At 41.2% G+C, this 17,009-nt stretch overlaps 1 protein-coding gene across 3 annotated transcripts in view; it reads left to right on the top strand.

Moving 5' to 3' along the window:
- The window catches only part of LOC147181158 (oxysterol-binding protein-related protein 1-like), a 29,086-nt gene extending 13,050 nt beyond the window's left edge, over window positions 1-16,036 (top strand). For 2 of the 3 annotated variants that reach the window (XM_086084022.1, XM_086084021.1), the window contains 11 exons: window positions 398-473; window positions 2,240-2,374; window positions 2,961-3,058; window positions 3,141-3,323; window positions 3,390-3,497; window positions 3,893-3,982; window positions 6,988-7,114; window positions 7,209-7,328; window positions 7,424-7,547; window positions 15,171-15,261; window positions 15,496-16,036. In XM_086084022.1, the coding sequence (XP_085940148.1) occupies window positions 398-473; window positions 2,240-2,374; window positions 2,961-3,058; window positions 3,141-3,323; window positions 3,390-3,497; window positions 3,893-3,982; window positions 6,988-7,114; window positions 7,209-7,328; window positions 7,424-7,547; window positions 15,171-15,261; window positions 15,496-15,598 (1,255 nt within the window). In that variant the 3' untranslated portion in view covers window positions 15,599-16,036. Of the gene's footprint in view, window positions 1-397; window positions 474-2,239; window positions 2,375-2,586; window positions 2,665-2,960; window positions 3,059-3,140; window positions 3,324-3,389; window positions 3,498-3,892; window positions 3,983-6,987; window positions 7,115-7,208; window positions 7,329-7,423; window positions 7,548-15,170; window positions 15,262-15,495 lie in introns of all 3 variants that reach the window. The other variant, XM_086084020.1, reaches the window with a different exon arrangement.
- Window positions 16,037-17,009: the final 973 nt, after the last annotated feature.

Raw genomic sequence — 17,009 nt, 5'->3', positions numbered from 1 at the left:
TCATGTTCTCCAATTATGAACATTTTTAGCTGTAAAAATGTACATAACACTACTGTACTAATATCTAATGGCCGTTGCTGGGCTGGAGTAGCTCATTAGCTTACAAGTGTCGGGTGACATTGCTCAACTGTATTATCTTGCATGGAGCTTTTAAAATGGTCTAAATATCCTAATGAGATGTCCCTACTATCACCAGAGTTTTAGAATGCACGATGTACTCGTTGCCTTGTTTGAGAATAGCATAACAGATTTGATGCATTCTGAACCAGGAACTATCAAATGAACATAGAATAGCTCCAATGCAGCATATAGAAAGCTTTTGCTGTTTATGTATTGTACTGTGATGCAAAATTATTCTTGACATGGTTTCTCCCTCTTAAAAATTGCTGTTCCATAGAACATCTCTACCGGCTCCGATGTTCTCCCGAAACGATGTCAGCATCTGGAGCATCTTGAAAAAATGCATCGGCATGGTGAGGACCAACCAAAGTGTGTGTGTGTGTGTTTTTTTTTTATTCCCCCTTTTTTTCTATTGATCTGCTGTTGTGAGTAAATTGTTGCCGACTTGAGAATTTCTCACATTCTCAGTGCAGGCAAAATAAATAACGCTCGCGAGAGAGTTGCCGGTTACGGCAAACTAATGCTATAACAGTCTCTGTAGTAACGTTATGCAACTTCTTCTTACGGTAAAACGTTATGCCACTTTTCCACATATTAAAATAGTTCTCAAATGTGTAGAAGACATTACAAATTTGTACGATTGTACCATACTGCTTCTGCTCAAACCATGGCCAAGTCGTTTCCATTCACAACATTAGCACATGGCTAGCGTAGCCGAAATCACACACAGAGAGAGAGAGAGAGAGAGAGAGAGAGAAGGGTACGGCCGAGGCGTGGCCTGGTGCAGCTATTTACATAAAGGTGACACGCACCTAAAACAGGCTGTTTTGAGCAGAGTGTTTTTTGGCTGATTTAGGGACAGCAAAAATATTAGATCCAAAGTCAATTTTGACGAATGCATGTCACAGACATGTCTTTTGTGGAAAAGTTGAATAATATGAGACCTTTAAATATCGCAATAAAATCAATATCGCACTACGACACATTCCAATTTTGTGCAGCCCTAATATGCATAATAAAAGGTCTGTGACAATCTTCTGTCGAAATACACAAATGACAGAGAACGACACTTGTGTTGGGGCATTTCTGCCTGAAGATGCTGACTATGGCTTTTGTTACCATAAAGTAAGGAGTTACTTATTGTTTCCAACTTTAAAGACTTTGTGGCCATATTTTTAACAAGTAACAAATTTAGCCATATTTTGTAGTGTTATTGAAGACTCCTGAAGACCACCTCATTTGCCGTCTAATAACCACCGCTGCCTAATAAAACTGATGTCATCATTCAGAAGTTAAGAATAATTTGGGATTTTTCATTAGTTTTTGTTTCGTTTTGATTTTTTTTTTTTTTACTCAATTAGCATGTTTGTTCGTTTTTTTAAATGCTTTGTTTAGTTTCTGATAGTTTTAGTATTAGTTTCAGCTTTTTAAAAATATTTTGAGTGTTTAACTAATGTCTTCAGTTTTGTTAGTGAAAACGAAGGACATTTCGCTATAATTATAGTTTGCTTTAGCTAGTTTTATAAATCTAGGATGTAGTTTATTATTTTTTTGTTGTTATAAACAAAAATGTTTCTTTCAATTTTAGTTGACTCATTTTCAGAAAAAGGTGGTTAAGTTTTTTTTGTTTTTGTTTTCAGTTATTATCATTTTGATACACTTTTATATCCTCTTTCGCACACACTTCTCTTTTTCCACGCTCGCGTCCACACACTCCCAACACTTGCGCTTGCCTAGCGCTACCGCGGAGCGCGAGAGAGCGTGCACGTGCCTGACGTCACGCTCAAGCAGAAACCTTAAGTTTCGTACCCGAAACCCTCCTCATTATTTGACTCTACAGGAAAATAGGTGCAACAAACATTGTGCCACAATAATGTATAATGGACAGGATCATTATACAATTTTTAAAATGTGTGGGTGAAAAATATGGTTATTTTTACACTCAAACTTATATCTTGGCCCTTTTAACATGAGCCATGAAAAGCCAACAGCGCGGTTTCAACATGCAATATATACAAACATTACACACTATATATAGTTTAACGATCATTGTGAAAACACCTAAATCAGTCCGTATTGCTCATTAAGCGTGCTTGATCATGTTCATGTCGTCTCTCAGGAGCTGTCCAAGATCGCCATGCCGGTAATATTAAACGAGCCTCTGAGCTTCCTCCAGCGGCTCACCGAATATATGGAGCACACCTACCTCATCCACCGGGCCAACGCCACTGCGGACTCTGTCGAACGGATGAAGGTAACACAACGGCCACATTCACGCTCTTCAGTCAGCTATAGGATGGAACGCCTAAGATTTGCAAATGACAGTTAATGGTAGATTCTAATTTTTGCTTTAAAAAAAAAAAAGGTGTGTTTCTTTAAAGGGATACTTTACTTGCCAGAAATAATTTAATAACTTCATTATTTTTCATGTACAATTAATACCTTTCCACTTGCTGTCGACTGAAGATGACATCACTGTCCTGTGCTGATGAAGTAGGTAACGACCAATCATGGCTCAGTTTGCTGACCAAACCCAGAAAACAGGTAAACAGTGATTAGTCATTATGGGGATTAGTGGGATTTTTATTTATTTTTTTAAGGTATTATTTGTACATTAAAATGAAGTTATCAAATTCGTTCTGGACAAAATATTTACTTTTCACTGCTGAAAATGAGTCAAGTATCCCTTTAAGGTTCCTTTGGGGGTCATTCATGTGTATTGTGGAAGCGTTTAAATATCCAGTATCAGCACTTTGAGATTTCTCTTGAAATGTAAAAAGTGCATTACAAATACAAATATTATTATTTTTATTATTATTATCGTCATTGTCTGTTGGCAGTGTGTTGCAGCGTTTGCTGTGTCAGCTGTGGCGTCGCAGTGGGAGAGGACTGGCAAGCCCTTCAACCCGCTACTGGGTGAGACCTATGAGCTCATCAGGTCAGATGACGCACTCGTCCGCTTGATGAATCAACTCGTATACAGAATGAAAACAACAGCAGTTTTTCTCACTGTCCCGCAGAGACGATTTGGGCTTCAGGTGGCTTTCCGAGCAGGTGAGCCATCACCCCCCCGTCAGCGCCTTTCACGCCGAGGGCCTCAAGGAGGACTTCGTCTTCCACGGCTCCATCTACCCCAAAATCAAGTTTTGGGGCAAGAGCATAGAAGCCGAGCCCAAAGGAGTCATCACGTTGGAGCTTCCCAAGTGAGTGTCAAGTTGCACGCGTAACCTTTGTTGTGTCCTGCTTCTAAAATGTGTCCTCCTCCAAAGGTACAATGAAGCCTACACCTGGACAAACCCCACCTGCTGCGTCCACAACATCATCGTGGGTCAGCTTTGGATCGAGCAGTACGGCAGCGTGGAGGTCGTCAATCACAAGTAATTGCAGCTCCTCCCGTGTGTGTGTGTGTGTGTGTGTGTGTGTGTGGTCTTGTTTTTGTTACATAGTAGGGCCAACATTTCTCAAGAGTTGTGGGGCCCACCTGTCCATGTGGGGCCATTTTGCTGGGCCCCACAAGTTTAGACCTCTTTTTGAGGGTCAAGACTTGGTTTTAGAGTTTAGGTTTGAATTAGGTTATGGTTGAGGGTTAGGGTAAGGAATGAGGGTAGGCAATCATTTTTGATGGTTGGAGTTAGGGGAAGGGGCTACGAAATGCATTATGTCAATGAGATGGCCCCACGAGACATGTAAACCCAACTGTGTGTGCGTGCATGAATCCAAACGTTCACACGACAATGGAGGAGGCGTGACCAGGGATGTGATTTTGTGGCAGGACCGGCGAGCGGTGCAGCATGACTTTCAAACCTTGTGGCCTCTTTGGGAAGGAGCTGCACAAAGTGGAAGGATACATCCTGGATAAAAGGTAACATCGGACACATGTTTACTGCTGCCAAGGAAATTCTTTGGGTTTCTTTTGTTGGTCTGCACTCGGCCAGTGCAATAGTTGACAACTACTACTTCAAATGACTATTAACCCTCAAATTACGAACCTGACGTCCCCGATAGGAAAATACGCATGTTTTTCACATCACCGCTAGCAATGTAATTCCAACAGATTCTGAAGCGAATGAGCAGAGCTTTATGCCGAAAGAAAACGGCTATCTGAATGGTTAAATGGGAAGTCAACCGTAAACATTTCTTGACAATAATATGTTGTACGTGACCTCTCTAGTCTAAACACGACATTCTGATTAATATTACATTTGTGGAATATCAGTTATGAAGCAAAATCCAGCCGTTTTTATCCATCTCAGGGAGCGGCCATTTTGCCACTTGCCCTGCTATGGGAAAGATGGACCTTACCACTCGGAATCTCCTGATTACGACCGAGTTCTGTTCATGTGTTTTTGTTGTTATAGCAAAAAAATACACATAATAGCTGATCTATTCTTTGCTCATTAAACCGAACAATTATGGCAAATAATGAGTTGTAAAGGACAGGACATTGAATTGTATATGCTACGTAATTGTGTAGATTCTAAAACATCCTGCTAGCAGTTAACACCCTTATAAGTGTCAATATTTCTTGGCATTCATGAATCCTTTGGCGCTCTCCGCCATGTTGAAACTTGAAAAGTTCTCCCAGCTCGGAAACTCGGGCATCAAAATAAATTCCCAGTTGTCCATTGGAAAATACAACACCTGGGGGCGTTCACGTACAATTTTCTACTCTACATGTGGTATTTACCATCATTTTCGATACCACATGAAGGCAGCATAACTTTATTTTTATTTTTTTCCTGGAAGAGCTCAGTATTGTTTATTCGGTAATTTTACCGATTCGACATGTCATCATCATTGCTCTCTTTTTTTTTTTTATTATTATTTATTTTTTTGAGGTCTCCCTAATTTGTTGTAATTTAGATGTTTCTGGGGTTGGTGAAAGACTCTGGTTGGTAACCCGGTGGGTAGTAGGTGATGTCTGGTCGGTGCTGGATTTCACTTTCCTCTCTTTTCTTTGATCCTTCCTCTGGTCTCCTGACAACCTCACGACTCTAGCTGGATTCTGAAGTATTCGGTTTAGGTGAACGGTATGGGATTTTTAATAGGTTTTAGGTGAATTAATGAGTAAAGGCAGCATTATTGTCGACTGAAGATGACATCACAGTCGTTAAGGGTTCCGGCAACGACCAATCACAGCTCAACGGGTTTCTGAAGCTGCGCTGTGATTGGTTGATACCTGAGCAACTGTGATGTCATTTTCACTCAACAGCAAGTGGCAAAATGGCCGCCTATTGATATTGATAAAAACTGCTGAATGTTGCTGCTTAACTCGTATTTCATTAATGTAATATTAACCAGACTACCGTTTTTAGACTAGTGGGGCTGCATAAAACATAATTGTCAAGAATTTTTTTAGGTTGACTTCCCCTTTACCATTTTTAATCGCATGATTTGCATAGTTGACTCGGATTCATTATGTACTAAATGTAAAATAGAATAATTAGGGCCGTGGGAAAAACAGTCAACCACAGTAAGCGGACCTCAAAAAGAGTCAACACAAAATGTTTGCCCTGAGGTTTCGGCAGCAGCGTGTACATCATCCACACAAACATTTCCAGTTTCTCTAAACGTCCATTCCACTGGCTCTAAATCAGTTCTGACCTTTTCAGTCTTTTAGCACCCTCTATTGGTGGAAAGGTGATACTACAACCAGACAAAGTCGTCTTGGAGTAACTCCAAGCACACCTGCCCTTCCTGACACAATACACTCGTTTTTTGTTTTTTTTAATTCGGGTTCGGGACTGATAGTGGGTGGAAATTAAGGTATAGGGTAAGGGGTCCTGCCTACGGACCCACCAGCTCCTGTGTCCAAAGGCAGCCATGCTTGACCACAAGACAAGCTAACAATTTATAATCAGTTCAGGAACATACAATCGCTAGTTGGAACACACTGTAAGGTGCTTGTCAGAAAGTTGGAAATGGAAACTAATTTGCATTCAAATTGGGGATGGACAAGTACTGATACCAGGTATCGGCTACTCATGGAGGCTGCCGAAATCAGTCACAGATACTTAAGGCAAAAAATAAATAAATAAATCTGACATCGAGCAATCCTCCTGTGCAGTAGTTGGTGCTATACATGAGATAGGTCTGTTCACGATTTTTCGTGATTGTGTTCAATGACATTTCATATTTTGTAGATTGTTGTACATTTAGGACAGGTATAAAAATTGCGATTTACCTACTTGTTAGTTAACAATTGAAATCATGTGATTAATTGCAATTAGACATTTTTATTGCCTGACACCCCTTTAAAATAAATAAAAAAATTAATGCTTGTGGCCACATAAGATTTGTGCACAAATTAATTAATATTTTACAACAATTTGTGCAAATCCATCCGATTAATTGAGTATTCAGTGAGTGAATATACATAAGTTATCCCAATATTTACTCTTATAGTATTGCAAAGTATGACTCATGCTCTTGCAGCTGCAGAAAAAGGAACTGTGCCTTTATCAAAAGATAGACTGAAACATTATGTTGTTGGAACGCCCTGTAAAAAAAAATAAAAAGTGAGCGTGTGCCTCAGAGCGGGTCGGAGATTGTAACTGAGCACATCTGTCAGTTCTCCTCGCGACTAAAAATAATCCAAGTCTCTTGTCTTTTGTTTATGAAACATTCTAGGTTGACTAAACCTGACAATCAATAGAGATAGTCCTCAAAATATATTTCCTATGTTTAACTCATGCAAATAGTGTTTTAGCTCATTTCTATGTATATTTACCCCGCCATTTGCTTTTTGTTTGTATATTTTGCTTCCGGTATCCACACAGTCTGACGCTTTTGTGTCAAATGGCTGTTGCGTGCGTTCATTTTGCAGGTGACAAATACTATAATCGAGATGTTGTTCTACGTTTGCAGCAAGAAGAAGCTCTGTGCCATCTACGGCAAATGGACCGAGTGCTTATACACGGTGGACCCCGCCACCTTCGACGCCCACAAAAAGTCCGACAAAAAGAGTGCAGACGAGAAAAAGGCCTGCAAAAGGGTCATTGTCTTTTTTTTCTACTTTTTTCCCCCCCCATTTGGGCTGTCTGTTTTAGTGATTGGAGTGTGTGCGTGTGTGTGTTGCCTGACCTCAGAGCAGCGTAGATGAGGAGCCCGAGGAGATGCCGCCGCCGCCTGACGCCGAGACGGTGCAGGTGATCCCGGGAAGCGAGCTGGTCTGGAAGATAACGCCTCGTCCCCACAACTCGGCCGAGGTCAGACGGCTTGAAAGGCAAACGACTTGTCGAGTCTTTTTGTCGTCTCTCACACATCTCCCCTTTCTTCACCCCCCCCCCCCCCCCCCCACCAGTTTTACGCTTTCTCCACGTTCGCCATGCAGCTGAACGACATCGACAAGACGATGGAAGGACTTCTGCCGACCACGGATAGTCGCCTTCGACCGGACATCCGCGCCATGGAGAACGGAGATATCGGTATGACAGGGAAATGCGTGTACACACGTGCAACTAAAGCACTGTGGCCGTTTTCAACATATGGGCAAGTGTTTGCACGGTTAGGGGTGTGCCCAAAAAAAAAAAAAAGATTTTCAGAAGAATCGCCATTCTCATTTAGTAGTTTTTAAATTTCTCTAAATCAATTGTATTTAAATTATTTGACACTGTCTTGCCTTTATTTGGGGTGCTGTTCATGTTGTACCCAATTTGGCCACTTGGGGGCAGTGTGGTTCCGCATGTACTGATACACTGTTTAGTTGTAGCCACATTAAAGAGACAAAGGAAAAAGTCACAATCAAGTTATGCCAAGAAAAGTTGCTTTTTTTTTTGCAGCGTACAAAGACTTTATGCCGGCGAGTAATGTTAAGATGCTTCTCTGTATACAGTTTATATGAATAGTAGGGGTGGGAGTCTTTGACTGACTCACAATTCGATTCGATTCCGATTTTTGCGTCTGCGATTCAACCTAGAATCAATTTTCGATTCAAAATGATTTGATTGGCAATGATTTCTGCTTCGATTTATAGATGTGCAAAGAATTGTCATGATCTACTCCAGTCTGACTCGCTAATGCTAATTAGCGCGCTACTCGCGTCACTTTTATCACTCAAAAGAATTGCTATTCATACAAAACGCTTCACGAATGTATACAGAGAAGCATCTTAACATTGCTCACTTGAATATGCTCTTCCTCCACTGCAGAAAAAAGAAAAGCTTTTGTTGGAATAATTTTTTTTTTTTTTTTTTCTTTCTTCTTTTTTTCTTTAAGAGCTCAGTATTGTTCATTCGGAAATGTCATCATCATTGCTCTTTTTTTTTATTTTTTATTTTTATTTTATTTTTAAAAAAAATATATATATATATATATACATACACATATATATATATATATATATATATATACATACACATATATATAGATATATATATATATATATATATATACATACACATATATACATATATATATATTTTTTTTTTTGTGTGTGTGGGTGAGTATGTGTATGTGCGTGCGTGCGTGCGTGCGTGCGTGTGTGTATTTGTTAGCTCACCAGAAAACCTATTAGAAAAAAATCTCATACCGTTCACCTAAATCGAACACCAGGAGACCCGAGGGGACCGAAGAAAACCAAGGAAGGTGAAATCCAGCACCGACCAGACACCCCCCACCAGAACTCCTCCCCAGCCCAAGAAACATCCAGACCCCAACAAATCCAAAAAACATAAAATCAGGGAGGCCTCAAGAGACCAACGGAGAGACCGAGAAAAGGAAGGAAGGACAGACGAAGCCGCGTGAGATCCGCAGACACCAGCCTCCACCGATTCAATAACCTGAGGAGGAAACAGATTGTGTCTGAGTTTCGGTAGATGCTGGTGTGGTGGATCTGGCATGCATGAAAATCTCCACCAAAGAGGGGAGCCGTCGACCCCCGCCGGAACAGAGCAAGCGCAACACCTCAGGGCCCCCCAGGCCGCGGCAGCGCCAAAGGACGACCCCCGGGCCCCACCAGGGCCACCGGCCGGAGAGCAAACCCAGGAGCAGGAGCGCCCCCCGCCCCAACACGGCCCGCGCCCCCGGCCCAACGCAGCAGGACGGGGCACTGCAGGCCCACCAGGCACCCCACCGGCCCCCAACCCCCGCCGACCCCCCGCCCCCCATCCACCCCAACCCAGCCCCAGCCGCCCCCACGCCCCCAATCCCCCAGAACATACCCCTAAACCGTGAATGTGACCCCACCCAGTGTATATACAAGTGTGTGTGTGTGGTGCATTAAAATTAGGAGCAGGTGAACCGGAGCCGATGGAAATGATATTCCCACGCTCCGATCCACCCGCCACCCAAGCATGTTGCTGAGTGTATGTGGTGCATTAAAAAAAATAGATAGGGCGGGGGGGGGTGGCGACACGGACAGGGGACCGCAGCACTGCTCTATACTGCGGCCCCCAACCGATGGCACCCCCACAAGCCCCCCCGCCCCCACAAGCCCCCCCCCCCCACCCACAAGTTGTGTGGTGTATTAAAATTGGAGGGGAGTTGTAGGGTGAAGACGGTGTTTCCACCCTACCCCAACCCCCAAAGTGTGTTATGTGCCCTATATGTCTATAAAAGTGTATTGTGCAAACCTAGTGTAGTGAGTTAAGAGGTGTGACCAGCGGGGCCCCCCCCAACCGGGCGGGGGCAGGAGGCGCACCGGCCCACCAAGCCCCCACCCACCCCACCAGGACCCCGGCGGGCATATGGGACCCGTCCGGCGGGGCGATAGGGCTCGCCCCCCGGATACTGGGTCCCGCCCGAGGTGTCAGGACGCCCACCGGAGCGGGGCGGGCACGACACCAAACCCCAGCCACCCCCGCCGGCCCCCATAGCACCGAGACCCGGGCCATGGATGGAGCCCCCGGCCCAGGGGAGGGGAAGGAAGGCGTACCGGGGAAGGGGAAGGGAGGAGGGAAGGGGACGACAAGAAGGGCAGGGGGCAGCGGCAGGGACGCAAGGAGAGGGGGAGAGGAGGAGGAAGGGCGACGAGGGAGAGGGGACAGGGAGGCGGAGGACGGGCGGGGAGAGGCGAGGAGGGAGAGGCAGCAAGGGGGAGGAAGGGGGAGGGGAGAGGGAACCACCGGGCACCCCGGCGGCCCACAGGCCCCGAACCGCGTCGCCGGGCCCAGAGCGACGGACCGCGCCGGAACGGCGCCGCCCCCGACACCAGGGAAAGCCCCGCAACGCAGCACCCCCCAAGAGACCCAGGGAACGGCCAAGACGCAGCCGCCACCCAGCAGCCAACAGAGGGGCAGACCCGCCCACTCCCCGCCAGGGGGGACAGCACCCACAGAATTAACCCACTGGCATGCCGTGAATCCGAATATCAACCCCTGGTGCCCATCGGAGGTGAATCCGCTCGATCCCGCTGGCAGCAGCCGGGTTCCTGACTATAGAAACACAACCATTAGTTACAAATTGCCTAATACAGAAACATCAATGCAAGTTATAACGCTGCTGTGGCTCTCGCTAACAGGCAGAATTAAAATCCAAGTTTAGGTTAAAAAATTCTATATACGTAGACCATGTTTCTCTAAATTTTGACATTTGGTTTTTATTTGAGGCAGATATTTTTTCCATTAAAATATGATTTATGAGGAGGTTAGACCATTGGTCGATATTCAAAGTTTGTTTATTTTTCCAGTTAACAAGAATTGTTTTTTTTGCGATAGTAAGGGCTACAAGTATAGATTGAAATTGTTTATGTGGTAAGTCAATTGTTGTTAAGTCACCTAGCAAGCACAAGTTTGGAGAGAACGGTATCCTACAGTCCAAGACAGCGGAAAGTTTTTCTAAGACTTTAGTCCAGAAACACATAACCGGAGTACATAACCATAAAGCATGAAAATAAGTGTCTGTAGTGTTTTGTAAACACTGGAGACAAATGTCGGAGTCTGAGAGTCCCATTTTCTTCATCATATATTGAGTAATGTATGTTCTGTGAATAATTTTATATTGGATAAGTTGTAAATTTGTGTGTTTTGTCATTTTAAAAACATTTTCACAAACTTGAATCCAAAAGACAGATTCCGGAGCTATAGACAAGTCTGTTTCCCATTTTGAGATGGGTAAAGACGTTTTATCAGTATATGAAAGTAACTTATATATTTTTGAGAGTTTTTTTGTTGTTGTCGGAGAAAGCTTGGTAATATCTTTAGCTAAAACAGGCGGTTGGAGCGTACCCTGGAGTGTTGGAATTTGTTTCTTTATCATACTTTTAACTTGCAAATAATGTAAAAAGTTTCCGTTTTTTATTTTATATTTTTGGAGCAAGGATGTATATGATATAAACATATTATCTGAGAAGAGATGGTGGAGATGTGTAATTCCTTTCTGCTCCCACACATTCAAATAAAACGATTGGTTGTTAATTTGAAAGTCGGGGTTATGCCATAGGGGAGAAAGCCCGCTGGGCTCCACTTTGGCTTTTGTCATTTCTAGTGCCTTCCACCAGGCAGTCAGGGTGGCGGAAATCATTGGATTTTTAAAGCAGTTATGGCGCTTAATCGATGTTGTAATAAAGAGTAAATCTAGGAGTCTGAGGTTATTACAATCCTTCTGTTCTAGTTCCAGCCAACAGTTAGTATCTCTATTGGGTTGTGCCCATAAAATAATATATTGTAGCTGGTTGGCTATATAATAGTGCATAAAATTTGGTGCCTCTAGACCTCCTTTGGATTTATTTTTCTGAAGAGTAGATAGACTAATCTTTGCTTCTTTTTTTTTTCCAGTAAAATTTTGTAACGGCTGAGTCCAACAACTGGAACCAGTTAGCCGTAGGTTTAAATGGAATCATTGAGAAAAAATAGTTTATTTTGGGTAAAACTTTCATTTTAATAGTGGCTATTCGTCCTATTAGAGAAATAGGAAGATTATTCCAGCGCTCCAAGTCACTATAAATGCTATCCAGAAGTGGAGTGAAATTTAAATTAACTAAATCAGTTAATTTAGGTGAGATTTTTATGCCTAAGTATTTTAAATTACCTATAGGAAATGAGTAGTATGGGTCCTGGCTTGCAGGGTTCCATGAATTTTCTGTAATAGGTAGAAGTGTTGATTTTGTCCAGTTAATAGAATAGTCTGATAACTGTGAGAATTTAGTTATTAAGTTAAATACTTCCCCTAATGAAATAGCAGGCTTTTCTAAATAAAGTAAAATATCATCGGCATATAGATTAATTTTATGTTCTGTTACCCCAGAGTGAATTCCTTGAATCATTCTTTCCTGGCGTATGGCTAATGCAAGCGGTTCAATAAATATTGCAAATAATAAAGGCGACAGTGGGCATCCCTGTCTTGTGCCTCTCTGTAGAGTAAAACTCTTAGACATAATCCCATTAGTAGTAACAGTAGCTTTAGGAGAATCATATAATACTGACACCCAGTGAATAAATGACTTCCCAAAGCCAAATTTATTTAAAACAGCAAAGAGGAAGGACCAGTTAACTTTATCAAAAGCTTTTTCTGCATCCAATGATATAATAACTGCCTTTTTATCATGCCGCTGTGACATACTAATAAGGTTAAAGAGCCTTCTAATATTATTAGTAGAGTGACGCTCTTTAATAAAGCCTGTTTGGTCGCTATGAATGATTGTCGGGATTACTGTTTCTAATCTAGATGTAAAAGCCTTAGTGATAATTTTAATATCAGTGTTAATTAGTGAAATCGGACGGTAACTTGATGGAAGGGTGGGGTCTTTTTCTGGCTTTAATAAAAGTTTAATTGCTGCTGTATTCATGTGTGGGCGTATGTGACCATTAGTTTTAATTTCTGTTACTACTCTTAAGAATAGTGGAGCAAGCATTGACCAGAAGTGCTATAAAAATATAGCCGGATAACCATCCGGGCCGGGTGCTTTGCCATTTGGCATACTATCTAGAGCACTGTACAACTCGTTTATAGTAAGTGGTGCATCTAACATATCTTTATATTCAGTAGTTACCTGAGGTATACTTAAGCTACTGAGGAATGCCTCAATATGCTCTGGGTTAGGTTTATTAGTTTCTGAGTATAAGTTGTGATAATAATTATAAAAAATTTGATTAATTTCTTCTGGTGATTGTGTACATTCACCAGTTGTACCTTTAATAGCCGTTATAAGCGATTTTTCCCGATTACGTTGAAGTTGGTTTGCAAGAAATTTACCTGATTTGTTATTATATTCAAAGTTGTTGTATCTCAATTGTTGTATTATAAACTCTGTCTTTTTAGTTAACATATCGTCTAACTGTATTTTTGTATTTTGTAAGTCAGTCCATATTTGGTTATTTGGGTTTATTGCGTACTCATCCGTCAGTTGTTTAATTTTATCTTCCAAGTCTTTTTCTAATTTTTGATCCTGTTTCTTTTTATAAGATGAATATGATATAATTTTACCTCTAATTACTGCTTTCCCGGCTTCCCAGAGAAGAGCTGGAGATAGGTCTGGAGAGTCATTTATTTCCAAAAAGTCTGCCCATTCTTTTCTTATAATTTTGTCAAATTCTGCGTCGTTTAGTAGTGAGATGTTAAAACGGCATGTAGGTGGTGGTTTAAAGGTATAATCAACTTGTAGGGAAAGGGAGACTGGTGCATGGTCGCTAATAATAATAGGATGTATTTTTGTAACGGTTTTATCAGCAATAGAATTATTTGTAAGAAAAAAATCAATTCTTGAAAAGGACCGGTGCACAGCGGAAAAGAAGGTAAATTCCTTCTTATTTGGGTTTTTAAGTCTCCAGCTGTCGACGAGGCCAAAGTCATCCATATATTCCCCTATTACTTTTGTGGATTGTGATCGCCTTATACATGTTGTTTTATTAGAACGATCTATTAATGGATTTAAGGTTGTGTTAAAGTCTCCTCCAATAATAATAGTAGAGTTCGCTGCTAATTCAAACAGCTTAGAGAAAAATTCATGGAAAAAAGCCGGATCATCATTATTAGGGGCATATAAATTACCGAATGTATATATTTTATTAAATATAGTCACCTGAATAATAATGTATCGGCCCTCTGGGTCTGTTATTGTATTATTTAGAGTAAAGAGTAAATTCTTATGTATGAGTATACAGACTCCCCTTTGTCTACTGTTATAAGGGGCAGAGTACGCTTGGCTAAAATTTTTATCAATAAGTAATTTTTCTTCAGATTTTTGTAGGTGGGTTTCTTGTAGGAGGCAAATATCTGCTTTTAATTTTAAGAGATGGTCTAAAGTTTTTATTCTTTTTGCCTGTGAGCGAGCGCCACAAACATTCCAGGAAACCAGAACTAATTTATGCATACAAATAATATAAACACAGTCCTATGTATATATCTGTATAGGCCATTTGTTGGAATAACTTGATTGTGACTTTTTCACTCTACCCTTAATGTGGCTTTAGCTTAACAGTGTATCAGAGCGCACGGAACCACACTGCCCCTAAGTGGCCAAATCGGGTACAACACGAAGAGCGCTGCCAATAAAGGCACACACCAAACAAGGGCAAGACTGTATAAAATAATTTAAAAAGAACGATTTTGTGTCATTTAAAATCTATTCTGAATTGTACAAAATGAGAATCTCGATTATTTAGAGAAACAAGTTTTTTTTGGGCAACAACCCTAATGAATAGCCGTTCTTTTGACTGATAAAAGTGCTGCGAGTACTGCGCTAATTGGCATTAGTGAGTCGGACTGGAGTAGATCATGGCAATTATTTGCACATCTAGAAGCAGAAATCATTGTCAATCAAATCTTTTTGAATCAAGTCATTCAGAATCAAAAATTTAGTCGAATCGCAGACCCAAAAATTGGAATCCAATTGAATCATGAGTCAAAAATTCCCACCCCTATTGCACAGTGCTTTTTATTCATTATATATATTTTTTAAATGTGTGGTGTACTCCTATTGAAACAGCAAACCTCTTCACTAGAAATCACAAGTGTCCTCCCCCAAACCAGATGTATGTCGTAGTACCAAGACTGACCTGTGGAGGCAGCAAATTGCCAAAGAGCATGTAGACAGATGCGTTGTTCTCAATTCATGCATAATGTATGTGCATTCATTTGTATGAAGTATCCATTTCATATATTTACATTGTCAGATGTGGCAAGTGCGGAGAAGAAGCGACTGGAGGAAAAACAGAGGACGGCCCGGAAGAATCGCGGCAAGTCGACAGACGACTGGAAAACCAGGTAATTAGGTCATGCGTGTGCGTATTTGTATTAACAACCTTCACTTAATCTCATGTAAAGACTGACGTCGCTATCTTTCATGCTATTGTGAGGAACAACGCTGCACTCGGGCCAGCACGCTTCACCTGCCTTGACTTCTCGCTGCTGCGTTCTCCGCTCTGCACTGCCCCCGTCAGGACAGAATGCGCTACTACATATGTGTCTTGATGAGTCTTTGTTGTTCACCGTCCACAGGTGGTTTGAGCAAGGAGCCAACCCGCACAACAAAGCTCAAGACTGGCTCTACTTGAAAGGTTACTGGGACAGAAGGTTCACGCAGCTGCCCGACATCTACTAAAGACCAGGAAATGCAAATGGCCCTGTGGACTTCCTTGACACTTTCAACACGTTTTGTGATTTTGCTGTGGCGCTGCCAGTAGATGATCGCGACGTTAATAGATGCTTATATGCCAAGTACATTAGGTCCTGTGTGAACACTAGAGCATAACAAATGCATGTTGATAGAACAGAGGAAACATTATGCCATTTTCCAGAAAAGTTCTCTGACATTTGGTCAAAATGTGCAAAGGGTAAAAAAAATTATGGATGACCAAAACTTCCATAATAAAAAATAAATGACTAAAAAGGAAAATAAAAACGAATATTAAATTAAAAAATATATATATATATATATATATTAAAAAAAAGTTTAACAAAAAATGAAATAAGATGAAATACAAAAATTAATATATAAATATAATTTAGTATCAATTAGTGATGGAAAAATGAAGCTTCATGAAGCACTTGTGATATTTTTTGACTCCTCTAGATGGCACTCTCGGTTGAAAGATGCAGTGGAAATGTAATCATTTCCTTTGCACTAGCCTTTATATTTAAACCAAGAGCACCATCTAGGGGGGTCAAAAAATATCCCAAGTGCTTCATGAAGCTTTGTTTTCCCATCACTAGTATCAATCAATAAATTCAAAACGTTTATTTCATGCTGCAGACGCTGTCAGGTCGAAATGTTATTCAAATGAGGGGGCGGTCATAAGCGTGACTTGAGTTAGGCAGTTTTGGTCCTCCATAAAGAATGACATCAATATCAACTTGTCCAAATGGTTTTGGGGGTATTGGTTCGGTCTCATGTAAATCCAGTGAGGCTTTTGTCAACATGACTGTGGGTGGAGCTAGTGATGGGAAAACGAAGCTTCATGAAGCACTTGTGATATTTTTTGACTCCCCGAGATGGTGCTCTTGGTTTAAATATGAAGGCTAGTGCAAAGGAAATTGATTACATTTCCACTGCATCTTTCAACCAAGAGTGCCATCTAGAGGAGTCAAAAAATATCACACGTGCTTCATGAAGCTTCGTTTTCCCATCACTAGGTGGAGCTACTTTGAAAAATCTAGTCAGTAATCTTGACAAAACTTAACCAGTTTTCAGGCTGAAGTCAGTTTTGTGTAACACAACCCCCTTTAATGACCGTTTTATTCACTGACCTTTGGTTCCGACAATGGAAGCTAATTATGAAATCCTTGTGTGCTTTGATTTAGTTTTAGGTTTTTGCCGTTTTTAAATGTACTGTAGGCACTTTGGCTATCATAGTGAAAATATGAATTGGATTAAAAAAACATGTCAGGAACATGTGTAGAGCATTAAGTTTTATTTTTTACATCAGCACATAAGCCAGTCTCCTGCGAAAGGGTCTTAAGTCATGTTAGTAAAAATATTCGTAGCAATTTATGCATACAATAAATGCATGTGA

Source organism: Leptonotus elevatus, chromosome 1 (assembly GCF_054856555.1).
Source record: "Leptonotus elevatus isolate MCC_2025b chromosome 1, RoL_Lele_1.0, whole genome shotgun sequence".
Taxonomy (NCBI): Eukaryota; Metazoa; Chordata; class Actinopteri; order Syngnathiformes; family Syngnathidae; genus Leptonotus; species Leptonotus elevatus.
The sequence above is the reverse complement of the archived record's forward strand: the minus strand, read 5'-3'. Positions and strand labels throughout refer to the sequence as shown.